Source organism: Lepus europaeus, chromosome 9 (genome assembly GCF_033115175.1).
Source record: "Lepus europaeus isolate LE1 chromosome 9, mLepTim1.pri, whole genome shotgun sequence".
Classification (NCBI taxonomy): Eukaryota; Metazoa; Chordata; class Mammalia; order Lagomorpha; family Leporidae; genus Lepus; species Lepus europaeus.
In genome coordinates this window covers 106,651,389-106,668,289 of record NC_084835.1, presented here as the reverse complement: position 1 = coordinate 106,668,289, position 16,901 = coordinate 106,651,389, and the positions used below count along the sequence as shown (strand labels likewise).

The 16,901-nt window shown below is 52.0% G+C and overlaps 1 protein-coding gene across 1 annotated transcript; it reads right to left on the bottom strand.

Moving 5' to 3' along the window:
• Nucleotides 1–279: 279 nt before the first annotated feature.
• Nucleotides 280–15,619, bottom strand: SEC11C (SEC11 homolog C, signal peptidase complex subunit). Its single transcript, XM_062201754.1, has 6 exons — nucleotides 15,489–15,619; nucleotides 7,196–7,305; nucleotides 4,235–4,384; nucleotides 2,052–2,171; nucleotides 1,020–1,077; nucleotides 280–473 (listed from the first exon to the last, which is right to left on the bottom strand). Exons 1-6 carry the CDS (start codon nucleotides 15,573–15,575, stop codon nucleotides 420–422), a joined length of 579 nt encoding a protein of 192 aa, XP_062057738.1. The 5' UTR covers nucleotides 15,576–15,619; the 3' UTR covers nucleotides 280–419.
• Between the last annotated feature and the right edge of the window lie 1,282 nt (nucleotides 15,620–16,901).

The following is a 16,901-nucleotide window of genomic DNA, read 5'->3' as shown; positions in this document are numbered from 1 at the left end:
GTGTTAGGCTTTATTAATTGATCAGATTACACTTTCATAAGCAAGAAGCCATCTCCTTGGAAGGGTCTGTTTGTTCCCCCTCTATCCCCCACCTCCCTGAAATGTCATATTAATGTAAGAATTTTGGTTCTGAAATTCAGACATTGCAACCAGGCCCCGCAGACTGCAGGGTCCCCACTGGCAGGTCAGGCCCCTAACTGGTGCAGCCACAGAGAGAGACTGCCAGGAGTGGCCAAGAGACAGCAGATTCCAATCAGAGTCCACCAAAGAAAAACAGCATTACTGATGAATCATTTATTTGGACAAGACAAAAACGTCTCCACACTGTTTCCTTTTATAAAGGAACATTTCAAATATATTAGTTTTTCTCTTTTTCAACAGAATTCATCTCAGTCTGGTCCCAGGAACCGTGTCTCATTTTAGGATTCACGTTTTAGTAACACGTATGCACCCATCACGGCCAGGAGGGCGTACTGTAAAGAAAACACAGCGGGAAATCATGTGAGGGCACAAACCAGCGGGTCTGCACAGGTATTCGGGGCAGTCTGTTCAATACTGGGCTGAGGAGGGGTCAGAAGATGGCCTGTTCCCCAGATTAGCTGTTCCAGGCCACGTCATGGTCAAAACCTGAAATGTATCCATGGGCACTGACACACAGAGAAGCCCGTATTTCCGCATAGGCTTCCTGTTGTTTTTCAAGTGATGTTTATCAAAACTAAAAAACCATTTTTGTTGAATCTGGGAAAGAAGCAATGCTGGTTTATCGTACTACTTTTTTGTATGTTTGCGAATTTCCATAACAAAAAGACAACGCATGTACAGTTGCCACTGCAAAGCACAGAGTATGAAAGGTCAAAGCAGCTAGATTAAATAATTTAAGTGCTTATGTTAATTTTTGGTTCACTGCAAATACTCTGCAGCAACACTAACGGCAGAACACTGGAGGAAGACTGCAGCTCCACCGCCCCACCAGGAAAAGCACTGACACTTACAACCCTGACAGACACACAAATTCCTACCTTGAACTTGGGGTAGTCATTCATTATTATGGTGACCATGCCAACATAGGGCAAAAACCTAAATTGTGGGAGAAAAACCGAGGGATATAAAAGTGGTTTATGATACGATAGCAACATTTGCAAAAGACATCAACCAGCCTAGGAGGAAACCTTTCAGGGACTGTAGGGATGATATTTACCCTGACTCTAGTGAAAAGCATCAGAGCTGACGGACAGGACGACGACTTTAAGTACGCGCAGGATCTGGGCCACCAAGGCTCTCTGTCTTCACTTGCCACAGCTTAAATAATTAACTGAGCCACTTGGACAAACAGAACAGGCAATCTGGCCCAAAAAATACTTCTTTTTTTTTTTTTTTTAGGAGAGAAATAAGATTCAGCTAGTTTATATAAAGAAGTGTTATTAAATGAAGCTCTTATACCACATAGCTTGTAATTTAAAAACATTATCATTATTTTAAGATTGATTTATTTGACAGACAGAGGGAGACTTCCACAAATAGGCCAAAGCTAGACCAGGCCAGAGCTGGGAGCGGGAACTCCATGCAGGTCTCCCATGTGGGCGGCAGTAACTTCATCACTTACGCCAGTGCCGCTGCCTCTCTGGGTCTGCACTAGCAGGAATCAGAGGCAGGGATCAAACCCAAGGTTTCTGATCTGCAAGTCCAAATGCCTGCGCCATCACTACTTTAATTCCACAGAGCTTTTCAGAGGTAGCAAGTCTACTGGGCAGTGAATGCCAATGTGAACCCCATCACTTACACCCAAATGTGAGCGTGTTCCCAAAGCCAGCGTAAAGCAGCCCGAGAGCATGGAGACAGGAGCACCTCTGTGGAGCAAGCTGGACCCGAGGCGCCATCACTCTGCTTCAGGCTGTGCTTGGTCTTCACAGCACAAACCTCAGGTGTTAGTACTCTCCTGAGAGGCCACGTTTGTAAGCAGTGGTCCCAGCATCCCCCGAAGCCAGTGCCCCTAGTTGTGAGTGTGTTCCGGGTTCTGACCCTCCCAGAGGAACCCGAAAGTGCTTCCTCACCCTCTTGCTCTTCCCACCACATCCTTCTTCTCGAGCCAGTTCTGGCCTTCTTTGTACAATCCTCTGTCGTCTACTTCATTATTATCTCCTTTAGTCAGAAATTTGATGTCTCCATTATCTCTGGAAAGCAAAATAATGTCCCATCAAAAACTACTTCCCGCACAGCATCGTTAAAAAATTACATTTCCCTGAAACTTTGTAGTCAGACATAAGCATTTAGAAAAGCAAAGGCCTTCCTTTGGTCGAAGACGACTGTGTACAGAGAACCATTCCACTGAATCAGAAATCTAATAACCATTTTGTAGACGTAAAGTCGAACACTCCAGTAACCCTGACAACCAAGGAGCACAGGCAAGCACAAGGCCATTGGCAAGCCAGTGACCACTGCCGGCACAGCACAGCAACTTCTCACCCCGTGCCCTCTTGCAATGAAGAAAAAGATAGTACGTGACATTTTTTAACAGCAAAATAAGTTTTAGTGCCATTTCCCGGGCAGAATCCATGTGAACAGGCTCTGTGAGATTCTCTCGGGAGCAGCCTCGGCATACATCAACGCGAAACTGTGGATAATGAGCTTTCCCGGGCTTACTGGGTCCTTCACCCAAGTCCGAAGAGGTCGGAGACGGAGCCACAACACTCACTTCGTGGCCTGTGTTGGGCTCGGATCACCTCATCCCTTCTAAGCCTTGTGGGCCGATTTGTTGGCGTGGATTCTACCCCTCCTCGTGCCTAGTGTGGACTCGGTCCCAGACCAGACTGGAGCCCGGGGCAATGCGGACACAGTGTGCCCTTAGCTGTCCTCCTTGTCAAGCACAGAGTTAATGCGTTAGTGCCTTCACTGCTGAGCAAAATGAATAAAATCCCACTTGCAAGAAGCAAGAACCACAATGGGTAAACCCAATGTGGCAGAGACATACAGGGCTAATTTTAAGCATACTAAACTAGCGTTCGATGGTCTGGACACGCAGACACAACAGTGTGGTGGTATGGACTATCAAGAGGGACTTCCAATAAGACAAATGAAAAAATGACCCTTTAGAATGAGATAAAATTTAAAGAACGACAAGGATTTGAGGTGGCACCAAAAAGAACAGCTGACTTGCAGCCACAGTTAGAGAGCAAGGCGAGAGGATGAGGGTCCTGTGGTGTCCTGGAACGCACACAAACCACAGCACAGCCTCCTCATCGCCTCGGCTCTGAACCACTTGTCTTCCTTAGAAGTCTCTTGTAACCCGGCGAGAGTACCGCCACTTTATACTGAGTGCGTTTCTTCCTCGTAAGCAGTACAGATGCCAAGTAACCACTGGTGCGGTACCAGCGCTGCACCACCAACCCACACTGGACTGCTCCCGTGTTTAGAGAAACCCGGAGTGAGCGTCACAGGTAGCAGTGTCTTCGGGGAACAATAGAAGCAGTAGGCAGACTAGGAATCTAACACTGCAAACGTGCAAATGGTTACAGGTCAGTCACACAGCCACTCAGCGCACAGAACGCTGCATTACTTGAAAATGCACGTACCTAAACCCTGCGCTCTCACGTCGTGAAATGCTACCCTAAGCTCTCTAAAGGCACATGAACAAGTGTATAAAATACGAGTCACGTGACGTACTCTTACAGAAGTATTTGAACTTGAAGTCAATGGTTCTGGTTCCAGGTTAGGGTCTTGGTAAGTCACCACAGGCACTTAAGAAACAGGCAAGGCTGGCAGGGGCAGCATTCACGCAGGATGTTCAACAAGCACCTTGTGGGAGGAGTTGGGGAAGGAGCTGTCGTCCAGCCAGGGCCACCACTGCTGTTAGCAGGTCCCCGTGGCCCAAGTGACACCCAGAAGGAGCTGAAGTTTTTGCATTTCAGAAAATAATCCTCATATCAAATTCGCCCTCTCTTGCAATGTGATTTGATTTTGAGTCTCCTTCCAGTAAGGACTGTTAGAATAGGTGCCACCTTACCTGTGCGCCACAATTTAAGTTTCTGAAGTGCTTTCCTAAACAGGAGTTCACGGGTAACGTAATCACCCTGCGATTCACTGCGTGTGCTGTATCACTCCCGCCATAGGGAAGGGCTGTGTCCCGGGTGCGCAGCCGCCTGGTTAGTGAATGGAACGTATCTAGTGCTTTGCCCACTCTGCAACCGTCTACCAAGAATGTACAAGACAAACCCAGAAAGAAGTAAAGCCTCTTTACTTTTCGTGGACTTTGATTACTCTGTGAACTATTGGAATGTCTCGTCCTTCCACTTTAAAAACAACGATTTCCCCAGCTCTGATCGGGTCTTCTCGGAAATTTGTGAGGAACAGGAGGTCTCCCCTGTGAAAGGCTGGCTCCATGCTGCCGCTAGAAAGAAACACAAAGTGCACATCAGCGATGCCCGTGTGCCCAGGGTGATAAAAAGCAACAGCAGTCAGCGCTAACTCATCAACAGGCAAGGAGGCCCAGGACCATAACGCAGGTCACAGCGTTTCCTTCTGATGGCTCCCAGTGATGACATATTCTCTCTTGGATCTACGTAGGACAAGGGCACTAGCAGGCCCATCTGCAACTTTTATTAGGTAGAAAAAGAACCAAGAGTAACGTGGACTCTGAAGTAAAAGCTGCACTTTTCGGCCTTCCTACGTCTGTAGCCACGCAGCTCTGCTCATTCAGAACCACAGGCGCTAGCTGCTGGGCAGTCCTTTCTTTCTTTCTTTCTTTTTTTTTAAAAAAAATTTGACAGAGTTATAGACAGTGAGAGAGAGAGAGAAAGGTCTTCCTTCCGTTGGTTCACCCCCCCAAATGGCTGCTACAGCCGGCACACTGCGCCGATCTGAAGCCAGGAGCCAGGTGCCGCCTCCTGGTTTCCCATGCAGGTGCAGGGCCCAAGCACTTGGGCCATCCTCCACTGCCTTCTTGGGCTATAGCAGAGAACTGGACTGGAAGAGGAGCAACCAGGACTAGAACCCGGCACCCATTTGGGATGCTGGCGCCGCAGGCAGAGGATTAACCAAGTGAGCCATGGCGCCGGCCCCCGCTGGGCAGTCCTTGAGGGCAGCTCTTTCACTCTGCAGCAGATCCTCAGCCCTCAGGGTGCTGCTGCTGTTCAGGGAATGAGAAGCCAACGAATACATCCGGGGAGGAGGACGTGCCCTGAAGCCAAGCTCAGGGGTGGGGCCAAATGTGAACCCCGTCTTTGGCCTGCTGCTGCATCATTCTACAGAAGCCCAGTTCTAACACCTGCTGGCGGGTTTGACTTGGAGGAGGATAAACAGTCCCGCACGAGGTCGGTTTAAACCCATGCGTCAGTCTTCAGTGGGTTCCAAGTCAGCTGCAATCTACTGAAAGCTGAAATGAGAGAAAACCGGACTCCACTGTATATGCTCATGCTGTGTCTTCACGAGGGAGCAGACCGTGAGAGCTGGAAGTCGGCTTTCTAGGGGCTGTGCAGCCGGGGTGAGTGAGCGGGCGCTGCCGAGTGGGCAGGGACCATGTGGGGCTTGAGAGGACACACGGCTCACAATGGGAGCCACCGGCCCGGGAAGCTGGCCCTCCCTTCACACCCAGCGTGGCCCCTGCACACCTCCCAGCAGACGCCGGAGGCCGCAAGGAGATATGCAGGGCCACCGGGGACCTGCCGGAGGGGTTTGTTCATGTGACACCAGTGCCACTAAGTATGGCAGCAGATCCAGCATTCAGGATCTGAGTAAGAAAGGGAGAGAGAAGAGAAAGGAAAAAGCCAACCAAGTACTAAGCAGCTGGGGGTAGGGTGGGGTTTATCCCGTTTACCCCCGTCCCAGGGCACGCTGTTTGCTCGCAAGTGGACAGCACTCTGTGCGAGCTGCAGAGGTGGGAAGAGCCCACTGCGGGCTGGCATCAGGGTCGCCACCACGGCTCAGCAGGAAGGCGGTTCCTCCACATGTTTGACACACACCAAGTCACCTTCGCCTCCCACACCGGGCCGCAAGTCTCGCAAGGATGTCACTCACTGCCTTAGGCTGACAGCCATACTGCCCCAGAGCCATCATGGATGCCGTGAGCAGAGTCCCTGGGGGCTACAGCCTTAGTCACTCTGTGGGTGGGTACACGCGATTAGAGGGCGGCCAGAGGGGACTCGGCCAGCGGTCACTGGGAGACGCTCGTGACGTGGCCCCACCGAGCCCAGGAGTCCTTATCTGTCCAGTCAGAGGGCCCGTCCAAACTTGAAAGTTGTCATTCCTTTTTGTTTTTAAAAAAGAAAGCCTAAAAATTCTTTCTTCAAATGGAACGTTAGGAGAAAGTACACACAGAACCACATAAAGTGCATAAAACGGAAGCAAGGCTAAGGTGTCCAGAGTCCATTAGCTCGGCCCCAGCTCCCTCCTAATCGGTTCTGGGGCACAGCGTGAACTCTGGTGACTCGGAGGCCCCTCCGTTCTGCTGAGAGCCGTGCTGCCCTCGGGCTTGTGCACTTGGGGAAGCTCCCTGTCTCTACAAGCGTGGCCCTGGGCCACTCACGCTGGGTGGCCTGGACGAGTGTGTGCCGTGCCGTGGCCAGGACAGGGCAGCAGGGCCCACAGGAAGGAAAGGGCACTGGATCGGGAGCCAAGAGCCCCGTGTCCTGGCCTAAGCTGCACTGGTCAGCCGTGGCTCTGTCCACCAGCCTGTGACAGCCCTCCACGCCACCCGTACGACAAGGGATTCTAGCCCCGCCAACCCTAAGAGTCAGTGACCTGTGACACACTGGACAGAGAGCATCTTGAAGCACCTCTGGCTCTCAAACATGGCCATTTGCTTTCAAACTGACTGTCAAGCCTTTCTCCTTTCTAAAGTAAACTGCACTCTTTGGATGGTCTCAAGACCAAAGCAGCCACTCACAGCCGCTCCAGAACTACCAGGCACAGTGCCAGGCACTGAGGGTCACTCCCTGCCTAACTGTTCAAAGAAAACCAAGTGACTAATTCTTAAATTGGTTACATTTAGAGACCAACTTGTATACAACCTCCGCATGAACACCTTTTATGAAGTTGTGGGTTCAAGTGGATTAAATGCACTGGCATTAGTAAGAGCAAAGCTCTAAAATGTCCCCAGGTAAAGAAGAAGCTAACAGTCATGCCATTCAAATCCAGGTCCTCGCTCAGGGCCAGTCTGCTCTGCGATCCCGGGGCAGCAGGTGTGGGGCACAGAAGGACCTACCTCAGCACCACCACGATGGGGCTCTCGCTGCCGGTGAGGACGATCAAGCCCTTCCAGATCATGAGTGCGGAAGACACGATCATGGCAAAGTTTAAAACCTGGTAATAGAGCTGGAACGAGAAAGCCAGATCCCGAGTGAACACCAATGGCAGAACATTCACCAGCCAGCGCAGAAGCAGCACTCATGAAATAAGACAAGTGTGGGGCGTGGAACTAATTCACACAAGGAAGGCTTAGGTAGAACTTAAACTCTGATCCATGGCATAAGCTATCCAGTGCCTTCCAATTTACACACTTATCTACGGAACAAGCCTTCTAATACTTCAAGACTAATCCATGGGGCTCACTTTACTACAGCCCCAAGGCAGCCCCACTAAATGCTCTGGGATTCCCCAGTACCTTAACCCCCAAAGGGTTCCGAGGGCACTCAGCTTCCACCACCAGAGCCGCCTGCTCTAGATCAGACACCAACACAGCTCTGCGCAGACGGCAGCTGTCTAACCCTGGAGGCCGGGCACATGTCGTGCGGGTGCACCTGCAACTGTCCTTTACCCCCATGGCCTCAAACAGACACCTGTGAGGACTTAGCTATGAATCATTCTGCTTCTGAAAATTACATTTTACCAGTGAACAAAAACTTCATAGCTATCTGGACGTTTACACTGTGATCTGAAAGGTAAACAAATACCCAGTTAAGAACACAGGCAGGAAGTGAAAGTGTCTGGCATGGTGGTTAGGGAGCCAGCTGGGATGCCCACAACCCACATAGCAGTGCCTAGGTCCACGTCCCAACTCCATTCCCGACTCCAGCTCCCTGCTGGTGCCTACCGAGGGAGGCTCACAGTGGCCACCGATGGGCAGCCCCAGGTTGGAGTCCTCCATGTCCTGCAGGAAGCCTCCTGACTTGGGGCAGCTCAGTCTTCCCCTTCGCAACTCCTGTGGTGTCAATGTGATTGGCAGAGCCATGGGGCTGGTCTCTCCAGCCCTCCGTCTCAATTCCTGGTCCTGCTCATCTCCAGTGACCCCCTTCCCTCCCCGTGGACCAGCTACTCCCAGCAACACGCCCTAGCATGGAGAATTCTGACCCAGCATCTCTAATCCAAGTTCCCTTCTCCCCTGGCCGAATACACTTGTTCTGGCACTGGTCTCGCCAAGGCATTAGGACTCTGTCCTTTCAAGATGGCCACCTTCACTTCTGTCTTGCCATCCTCGACCTGCAGTATGTGGAGCCACTCACGGACAGTATCCAACCCTCCCCCAGGCCAGGCAGGAAACGTCTCTTGACCCCTCCAGGGGTAAACCTCCAGACCTCTGCTGGGGGGAAGACATCTGAGTAGAGAGGACGGGCCAGCCAGGCTCTCCTGCTTCTCAGCTCCTCCACGCACTCTAACGCAGTTTGGCCCTACCCCGCTTCACAGAGACGCCCGCCCTGCCAAGCCTCGGGTGTGTGCAGTGGAGTACATCCTTAGCTTCCCCCTGCCCCCGCCCCTTCGGATTCCGGCTTCCTCAGGTTCTCCCATCTCTCTCTAGCTTCTAGTATTGTGCTGATCTCTCCTTCCCTGGACTCCGTATCTCGGAGTAACTGATGTCCCTTCAAATCTCCTTGCTGTAGTTTCAGTGATGTTTCAGAGGAAGACAAATGCCACAGGGGAGATCCTGCCCGAGTTACCTCCCAGCTTACCAGAACATCTGCAGTGAGCCTGGAACCTGGACCAGACCACACGGCTTTGAACAGCACCGTTTTCTTCAAATACCCCCAATTTAATTTTAACTAAGAATATGGGGGTGTGGACTCTTTCTGAGGACGATATAGTTTGAAATGCAGACTCGAACACAGTTTAAAATACAGCAAGATAGGGGCCGGCACTGTGGCATAACGGGCTAAGCTGCTGCCTGCAGTGCCGGCATCCCATATAGGCGCCTGTTGGAGTCCTGGCTGCTCCACTTCTGATCCAGCTCCCTACTAATACTCCTGGAAAAGCAGTGGAAGATGGCCCAAATCCTTGAGCCCCTGCATCCTCATGGGAGATCTGGAAGAAGTTCCTGTCTCCTGGCTTCAGCCTTGCCCACCCCTGGCTGTTGCAGCCACTTGGGGAGCGAAACAGGGGGTGTAAGATCTCACTTTATCTTTCTCCTCCCTCCACCCCATGTAACTCTTTCAAATAAATAAAATTTTTTAAAAAAATACAGCAAGACAGTTTTTTTAAAAAAAGATTTATTTACTTATTTGAAAGAGTTACACAGAGAGAGGAGAGGTGGGGGGGGGGGGATCTTCCATCCGCTGGTTCACTCCCCAGATGGCCACAACAGACAGAGCTGAGCCGATTTGAAGTCAGGAGCCTCCTCCAGGTCTCCCACATGGGTGCAGGGGCCCAAGGACCTGGGCCATCCTCCACTGCTTTCCCAAGCCACAGCAGAGAGCTGGATCAGAATAGGAGCAGCTGGGACAAGAACCGGTGCCCATATGGGATGCTGGCACCTCAGGCCAGGGCATTAACCCACTGTACCACAGCGCCGGCCCCAGCAAGACAGTTTTTAAAATGCATGAGGCCTAGGGCCAGCACTGTGGCATTGCAGGTAAAGCTGCCACCTGCAGTGCCAGCATCCCATATGGGCGCTGGTTCAAGTCCCAGCGGCTCCATTGCCAATTCAGCTCTCTGCTATGGCCTGAGAAAGCAGTCAAGATGGCCCAAGTCCTTGGGTCCCTGCACCCAAGTGGGAGACTCAGACGAAACTCCTGGCTCCTGGCTTCAGATCAGTACAACTCCAGCCATTGTGGCCATGAGGGGAGTGATCCGCGGATGAAGACCTCTCTCTCTCTGTCTCTCTGCCTCTGTCTCTCTGCCTTTCAAATAAATAAATCTTTTTTAAAAATGCACAAGGCCTGGAGAAGCGCAGTTAGACAGGAAGCCCTCATAGGGACGTGCACCACGGCTTTAGGTTCTGACTTGGAGTGTGTAGACAGTCTCTTATGGCGGCGGCTCTGAAATGTCAGCATACCGTAAGGAGAACTGCATTTCCAAGCAGTCCCCAGGTGCTGCTGCAGCTGCAGGTCTCAGACCACAGCTGGGGAGGCCCTGCCCTGCCTCTGGGAAAAGGACTGGCAAGCTCACGGGGCAGGGAAGGGCCGGGAGCACGCCTCAGACCCTGCTGCACTGCCCGCTGAACCACTGCCCTATCTCTCCTCCCATCAGGCTCAGTCCCTCCCATCTTAAGGCCCAGCTCGCAGTCCCCCTCCCCCAATTCTACTCTCTCCTCTCCTCTCCTACACAGCAAAGCCCCTCAGAACAGCTCCCGCCCAGGGAGAAGTCTCGGAAGCCACTCTCCGCCACCTTTTTTGCTTTCTGCCTGTTCCAGCTCCTTTACCTGCCGCTGCTCCCCATGCTGACGTCCCCAACTGCCTGCCAGACCTTTCAACTTGGGTCTATTTTTTTTTTTTAATTTATTTTATTTATTTGAAAGCCAGAGTTAGAGAGCGAGCGAGCAAGCTCTTCCATCCGCTGGTTCACTCCTCAAATGGCTACAACAGCCAGGGCTGGACCAGGCTGAAGCCAGGAGCTTCAGGTCTCCCACGTGGGTGCAGGGGCCCAAAGACTTGGCCCATCTGCTGCTGCTGCTGCTTTCCCAGACGCGTTAGCAGGGAGCTGGCTTCCAAGTGGAGCAGACAGGAGTTGAGCAGGCACTACTGGGATGCCAGCACTGCGGCAGTGGCTTAACCTGTTAGGCCACACCAGCCCCCACCTGGATGTTTTTAAAAGAAACTCAACCCGAGGGTGTCAAAGCTGAACTGAACTTCTCCAAACAGCTTTCAGAGACGTGATGCCTATCTCAGCCAGCTCTCTGTAGCCACCCTCTACCCACGCTACCGTCGAGACACTTCTGGAGTCTCTTCCTTCTGGCTGTTCCCACTGCCACCAGTCTCATTCACTTACAGAGCCCATCCGGGCCCCGCAGGAGCCTCTGCCGGGTCTCCTGATGTCCACACTCAGTCCTCGTTTGCACACCACCTCTGCTCCTGTCCATGCCCCTCTTACAGCCCTTCAATTGCACTCCACTGCTCTGAGAATGGAGAGAAGGCCTCAGTATGCCCTTCAAGGCGCTGTGACTCCCTGGCTGCGGTGGTGAGCTCTCCCTGCCCGCTGCGTCCGTCGGTGCCTCCAGCAGCACCCGTCCTTTCTGCTCCCGGCCCTCCTAACCCCAGCCCAGCCACTGCCTCTGCCCACAGGGCTACCTGCCCGGAGCCCTGGGTGCACCAACTACTCAGCCGCCTCTGGGAATCACTTTCTTGACTTGCTAGCCCTGATGACAGCACTTCGTATAGAAAGGGCCAGACAGGAGCTGTTTTTGTGTTACAGACCACGTTGTGTGTGCTGAAACCACGGAACGCTGCCCTGGTGGTGGCAAAGAGGCTACAGACAGCGCGTGAGAATGAGCAAAGCTGTGTTCTCAGAAAACTTTATTTGTAAAAACAGGCAGCGCACTGGAGTTTGCCAACCGTCGCGGCAGGCCAGCCTGGGTCCTCCTGTTCTATGCTCTGACTGCGCCCCGCACCTCCTTGGAGCAGCCGTCGCCATCATAATTTTACCTATATTTACTTAACATGTCTTTTACACCAGACTGTAAGCTCCACCAAGGAGGGCGTCATTTTGACCTTGTTCATAGACCATCCCCCAACATAGGTCTGGCAAACAGTGACTGGAATAAATAGTGTAAAATAAATAGCTTTAATACATGGTGAGGGGAAACAAACCAGCAGTTAAAGAAAAACCCTAAAATCCCCTCCCCCAAGAAGTCAACGCTTAAAAGGATAATTTCCCAAGTACAAGTAACAAAGACTTACAACGTCCAAGCCCACAGTCCGGCCTCCCTCCTCCCATCCTTTTCCACCAGGAGGTCTGAAGCTTTGTGTTTTCACACTAATCCTCTGTGGCCGGAATATTAACGACTCTGAGAGCAAGCTGGCGTTAGTATCAGATTTTCTTCTTGGTCCAATAACTACTTCTAGAGTCAGTCTAAAGTAAAGGCAGATGGGGGATCATGGCCCACAGATCTTTTCTCACAATCCTAAGCCTAATAACATGGAAATGCAAATAAATGAGTGGCACTGGCGAGCTGATTGAGCTGGGGTGGAGAAATGGCCGATTACTCCACCATTTAAGACAATACAGAAAGAACTTGCATGACATGAGCGCACACTGGAAAAATGTTGATGGAAAACGGAAGCTGCGTAGGCTCTCAGCAAACTACACGACTACAAGGAGGCGCCCAAGACGCTGACAGAGGCCATCTTAGGATGCTGGGAGTGTGGTCACTGAATTCTCTTCTTTAAGCTATTCTCCACTCTTTAAAATTCCAATGGTGAACATGGATTAATTCCAAAATCTAGGAGAAAGAAAGCATTTAAAGGCAGTGAAATGGGACAGACTATCACACAGCTATCAACATAACCATTGTACAGAGTGTGACACACCCAAGAACACCTTCTGATCTGAAACAACGCACAGCTGTCCCTTGCTAATGTGACAACTGCGTGAAAATAAATAATGTCAGGCGGTTATAAGGGATACAACTGAAAGTGGGGACATTAAAAGTGAATTAAAACAACTGTTAAGGTATTTTGGTACAGTAAGTGAAAACAGAAAAGTAAATATAATTCAATATTGAAGCTACATACCATTTTGTAACTACTTGGTTACTGTGTCAATAACAATTACTGAAATTCTCTTTATATTGCCAGGAGAAAGAAAAGGGGAACTGAAGAAGAAAAGGGGAAATACATAAATCTGTTTATTCCCAAGTGGATAAATGAGAGGGCGGGGCTGTACCATGTTGCACTGTTGCTCCTAAAGCAAAACCCAGCTTTGCAAGCGCCACCAGCGGAAAGCAGATGCTCACTGCAGTCCACGTTCAAAAACTCCCCCACCTGCTCTGCGTGGCTTAAACAGATTGAAAAATAACCACCGTTTCATTATGAATTACAGACCTGATCAGGAAAGTGCCGGGAAAGCCTGCCACTGTGAGACAGTTTTCAAACCAGAGGGCTCTGCTCAATAAAAGCAAGTGACACATGAAACCACAGATGGCACTTCCAACACCCTTATTAAAAAAAAAAAAAAAAAGTTACTCAAAGGTGGAAAGGTGGAAACAGACTGCTGGAGAGAGCTTGCAACTGCTGGTTCACTCCCCAAACGGCCACAACACCCAAAGCCAGGAAGCTGGAACTTAATCTGGGTCTTCAACCTGGGTGGCAGGGGCCCAAGAACTAGAGCCATCCCCTGCCGCCTCCCAGGGTCCACATTAGCAAAAGCTGGAATTGGACGCAGAGCCAGGACTTGAACCCAAGCCCTCCGATATGGATGTGGTATCTCAGCACTGCACCAAACACCTGCCCCCTAACGCCCACCCCTTAAGGCACCTGCTGACCTTGGCATTGGCTTGAAATCACGGAATCTAGAAACGTGGCTGTGATTGAACGCCCGAAAGCTGAACTTGTCACTGAGGCTTTGTTGTTGGCCCTCCTTGCCTAGCAACTTTGAACACGCAGCACTTAATAGCCCTAGCACAGCAGAAGGAAGTCCACACTAGGAGACTGTCCACCAAAGACGAAATCGCCAGCGTCGGTAAGAGTTTCGAGAAAACGTCTCAGACCAGATAGTCTGGCTGACAGAGCCGCAGCGAACGCCAGTAGCTGTGTTGCTTCCTCTCTCGCTCACTGCAGAAACAAAGAGCCCTTGTTCTGCGCGCAGCTCTTGCCTCAGTCACCAGTAGGCAGGGGCGGAGGAGGAGGGGGGTCTTCTGGGACTGGTGGAGCCTGCAAGGCTGTCAGGGTGTCAGAGGAGGCTACTTAGGAGGGAAAAAGAAAAAGAAGCAATAGGACAAAGCTTAAAAAAAACAGTATCAAGCGGCAGTGGACTTGAACCGCTGGATTTTAATTAGAAGACTATCAAACAGGCAAGCCAGCCAGCTCCCGTCAGGCCTTATTAAGGAGAGCAGGAACACACAGACCTTGCAAAGGGCAGGCAAGCTGAGGGATCCGTACACTCGCCCCAAAGCCGCCTCTGATGCTCTGCAATTGTAACTCAATTAGAGAGGGAGTAATGCATACCAGTTTTAGAGGCATGTCAGAAACCTCCCCTCTCCGTCTAGAACTTTAAATAAAGCTCTATTTCCTGGAGGCGCTCCATGGGGACTGTGTCCCTGCTCCGGACCTGGGCTGTTGGCTTCTCAGACGGTGACATGCGCTGCCACGTAACTGCAGAAACTGACAGGAGTGCACACCTGGCCAGTGGTGCACACCTGGCCGATCGGGTCCTCGGCGTAGCTCATGAAATCCAAGTCCTCAAACTCCCTCACCCCACTGCAGCAGTCAGGGGGGAAAAGACAGACCCATGCCCAAAGAGCAACTTGTGTCCTGTGGTGGGCATCACCCCGTACCCAACAGAATGGAACGAATGGAACTGGATGCCGCCGACTCAAGAAACAAGTGCCAGTTTCAAAGTCCCATGATAAAGTCTCATTTTTCTTAGCACAATTCCTTATGTGCTGTAAGCAACATAGTGATGGTGTTAGCACCCATCACAATAGGCCCTGTAGGTTCCCCCAATTCTCTCTCTCGAAGCTTAAGCAATCACATTTTCCCTGCGTGGGGCAGCGTCTTCCCCAGTGCCTAACTCTTGCCGTGTAGTGAAGAGATAAGGATCGCACGCTGTAACAGGTGCAGTAACAGGCTGAGCGCGCCGGAGGGAGGTTTTCCTCCGAGGTGCTCTCAGGGCTGAGAAGTCGATCCAGCCGCCCAGGAAAGAGCCCTGGGAGCCCTCTCGGAACACTGGTTCGGTCCAGGACGCCGAGCGCCGCCGATGCGCTCTCCAGGCACAGCGCGCACTAAGCAAGGACGCATGGAAAGAAACTGCTGGGCAGCTCCCACGGTCACAAAGTTCTTCCCCGCCTGCCACTTCCACCCGCGCGCGGCCAGGCCTCTGCGGCCCCACCGGGAAATCTGCTCGCTCTCCCCCGAGCGGCCCTTCAAACGCGCGCCGACAGCTGTCACTCACGCCCGGCTCGTCTCTCCTCGCTCTCAACCATGTTTGACATCCATTGCTCCCCGTCCTGGCCAGCGTCCCCCCAAGAAAGCACACGCATATGCCCACACGTGGGTCCGGGAGGACCTGAACCCAGGGCCTCCGAGAGCCCAGTGCGGGACTGCGGGCCGCCGCCCGGCCGTAATCGCCGGAGCCCTTCCCCGGGAGTTCGGACTGCAGGCAGCGACCGCGCCACCCACCCAGGACCCCGTTACCTGGCGCTTGTTCATCTTTCTCAGGTCCCCGAAGAGGTCCAGGCCGGACGCCGGCAGATGCGCCGCCACGCCGCCCGCACGGCCCATGGCGGAGGTCTCTGGGGGCCGCGGCGGCCCGCCGGCTCCGGGAGTCTCCGACAGCTGCGGAGCACCGGCTCGGTCCCGCCTACCCGTCCCGCGGCCTCGCGGGCCACGTGACGGGCGACTCGCTCGGGCTTCTGGGAGTGGTAGTCACGCGAGTCTAGGCCATCAGCGAGTCTGGGAGGAACCTGGAAGAAGAAAACTACCAGTCCCAGAATGCTGCGGGCCGAGAGACTCGGCCAGTGAAGACCCGGGGCTCCTAGGGAGGGCAACCGCGGGGCTCCAGAGTCCTTTCCGACTCCTGGGAGGAATTTAGGGCAGCGGACGATACTACGCCTCTCAAATGCAGCTCGAGAAAATGACTACTCTTGACAAATGACCATCCCCTGGACTCTGGTCAGGCGCCAACAGGACACCTAAATCTCCCTCAGGAATCGCCTAGCCGTGTATTTTGGCCATTGGATGACTGCGGCAAAGGGGGCGGGGCCTCTGCGCCGAAGGCGGGCTCTGCCTGATGGGGGCGGGGCCTAAAGATGGGCGGCCTGTGGGCGGGGTTTAGGAGAGGTGAGAGTTTTGAAAGAATGGCAGGATTTAAAGGACGGATTTTTCATTGTCTTGACCATAGTTGTGTCGCAATATATAATAAGTGAATGCGTAAGTAACCACCCAACTTTATACACGAGGAAGCAGAGGCCCAGAAAGATTAAGAGGCAAAGTCTGGATTAAAAACAAATTTTTAAATTTTGAGTCCTGGATTACCACAATCCTGATCCTAGATTACCTGTGGGTCATTCATCCACTGGTTTATGCACTATTTAATTCATTGATTCACACGTCTTTGTGGAGCACTGACTATGCACTTGGTCCCTTTTCACCCACTTGAGAAACATCAGTGAATCAAACTACAAAGATCTTTGCCTTCCGGAAGCTTTCAGGCTACCAGGGGCAGAACTATACAGTTCCTAAAAGGTGGTGGTGCCATGGAAACAGGAAATGCAAATGAGAAAGGTGGGGAGCCTGGGGGAGGGGTGTAGGTTGCAATTTAAAATATGCCAGAAACTGAAATCTTGAGGCTAAGGAAAAACTAGCTTTGAGACCTTACACTCACAAAGGCCCTTTCCAAAGGCCTGGGAGAATTGTTGGCCATGTGATTTTGTGAACATATGAAAATCAAGACACTGGATTAGCTGGTGGGTAGGAGTTCTTCTTCTTTGCACCCCAACTTCTCCATACCATTTCCTGTCCTGTGGGAGAGCTAGTAGTGTGTTGGGGATCCAGCTAAGGAGCAGCGGAGTTGATGATAGATTTTGGTTTGAGTTCAGTGGACATACT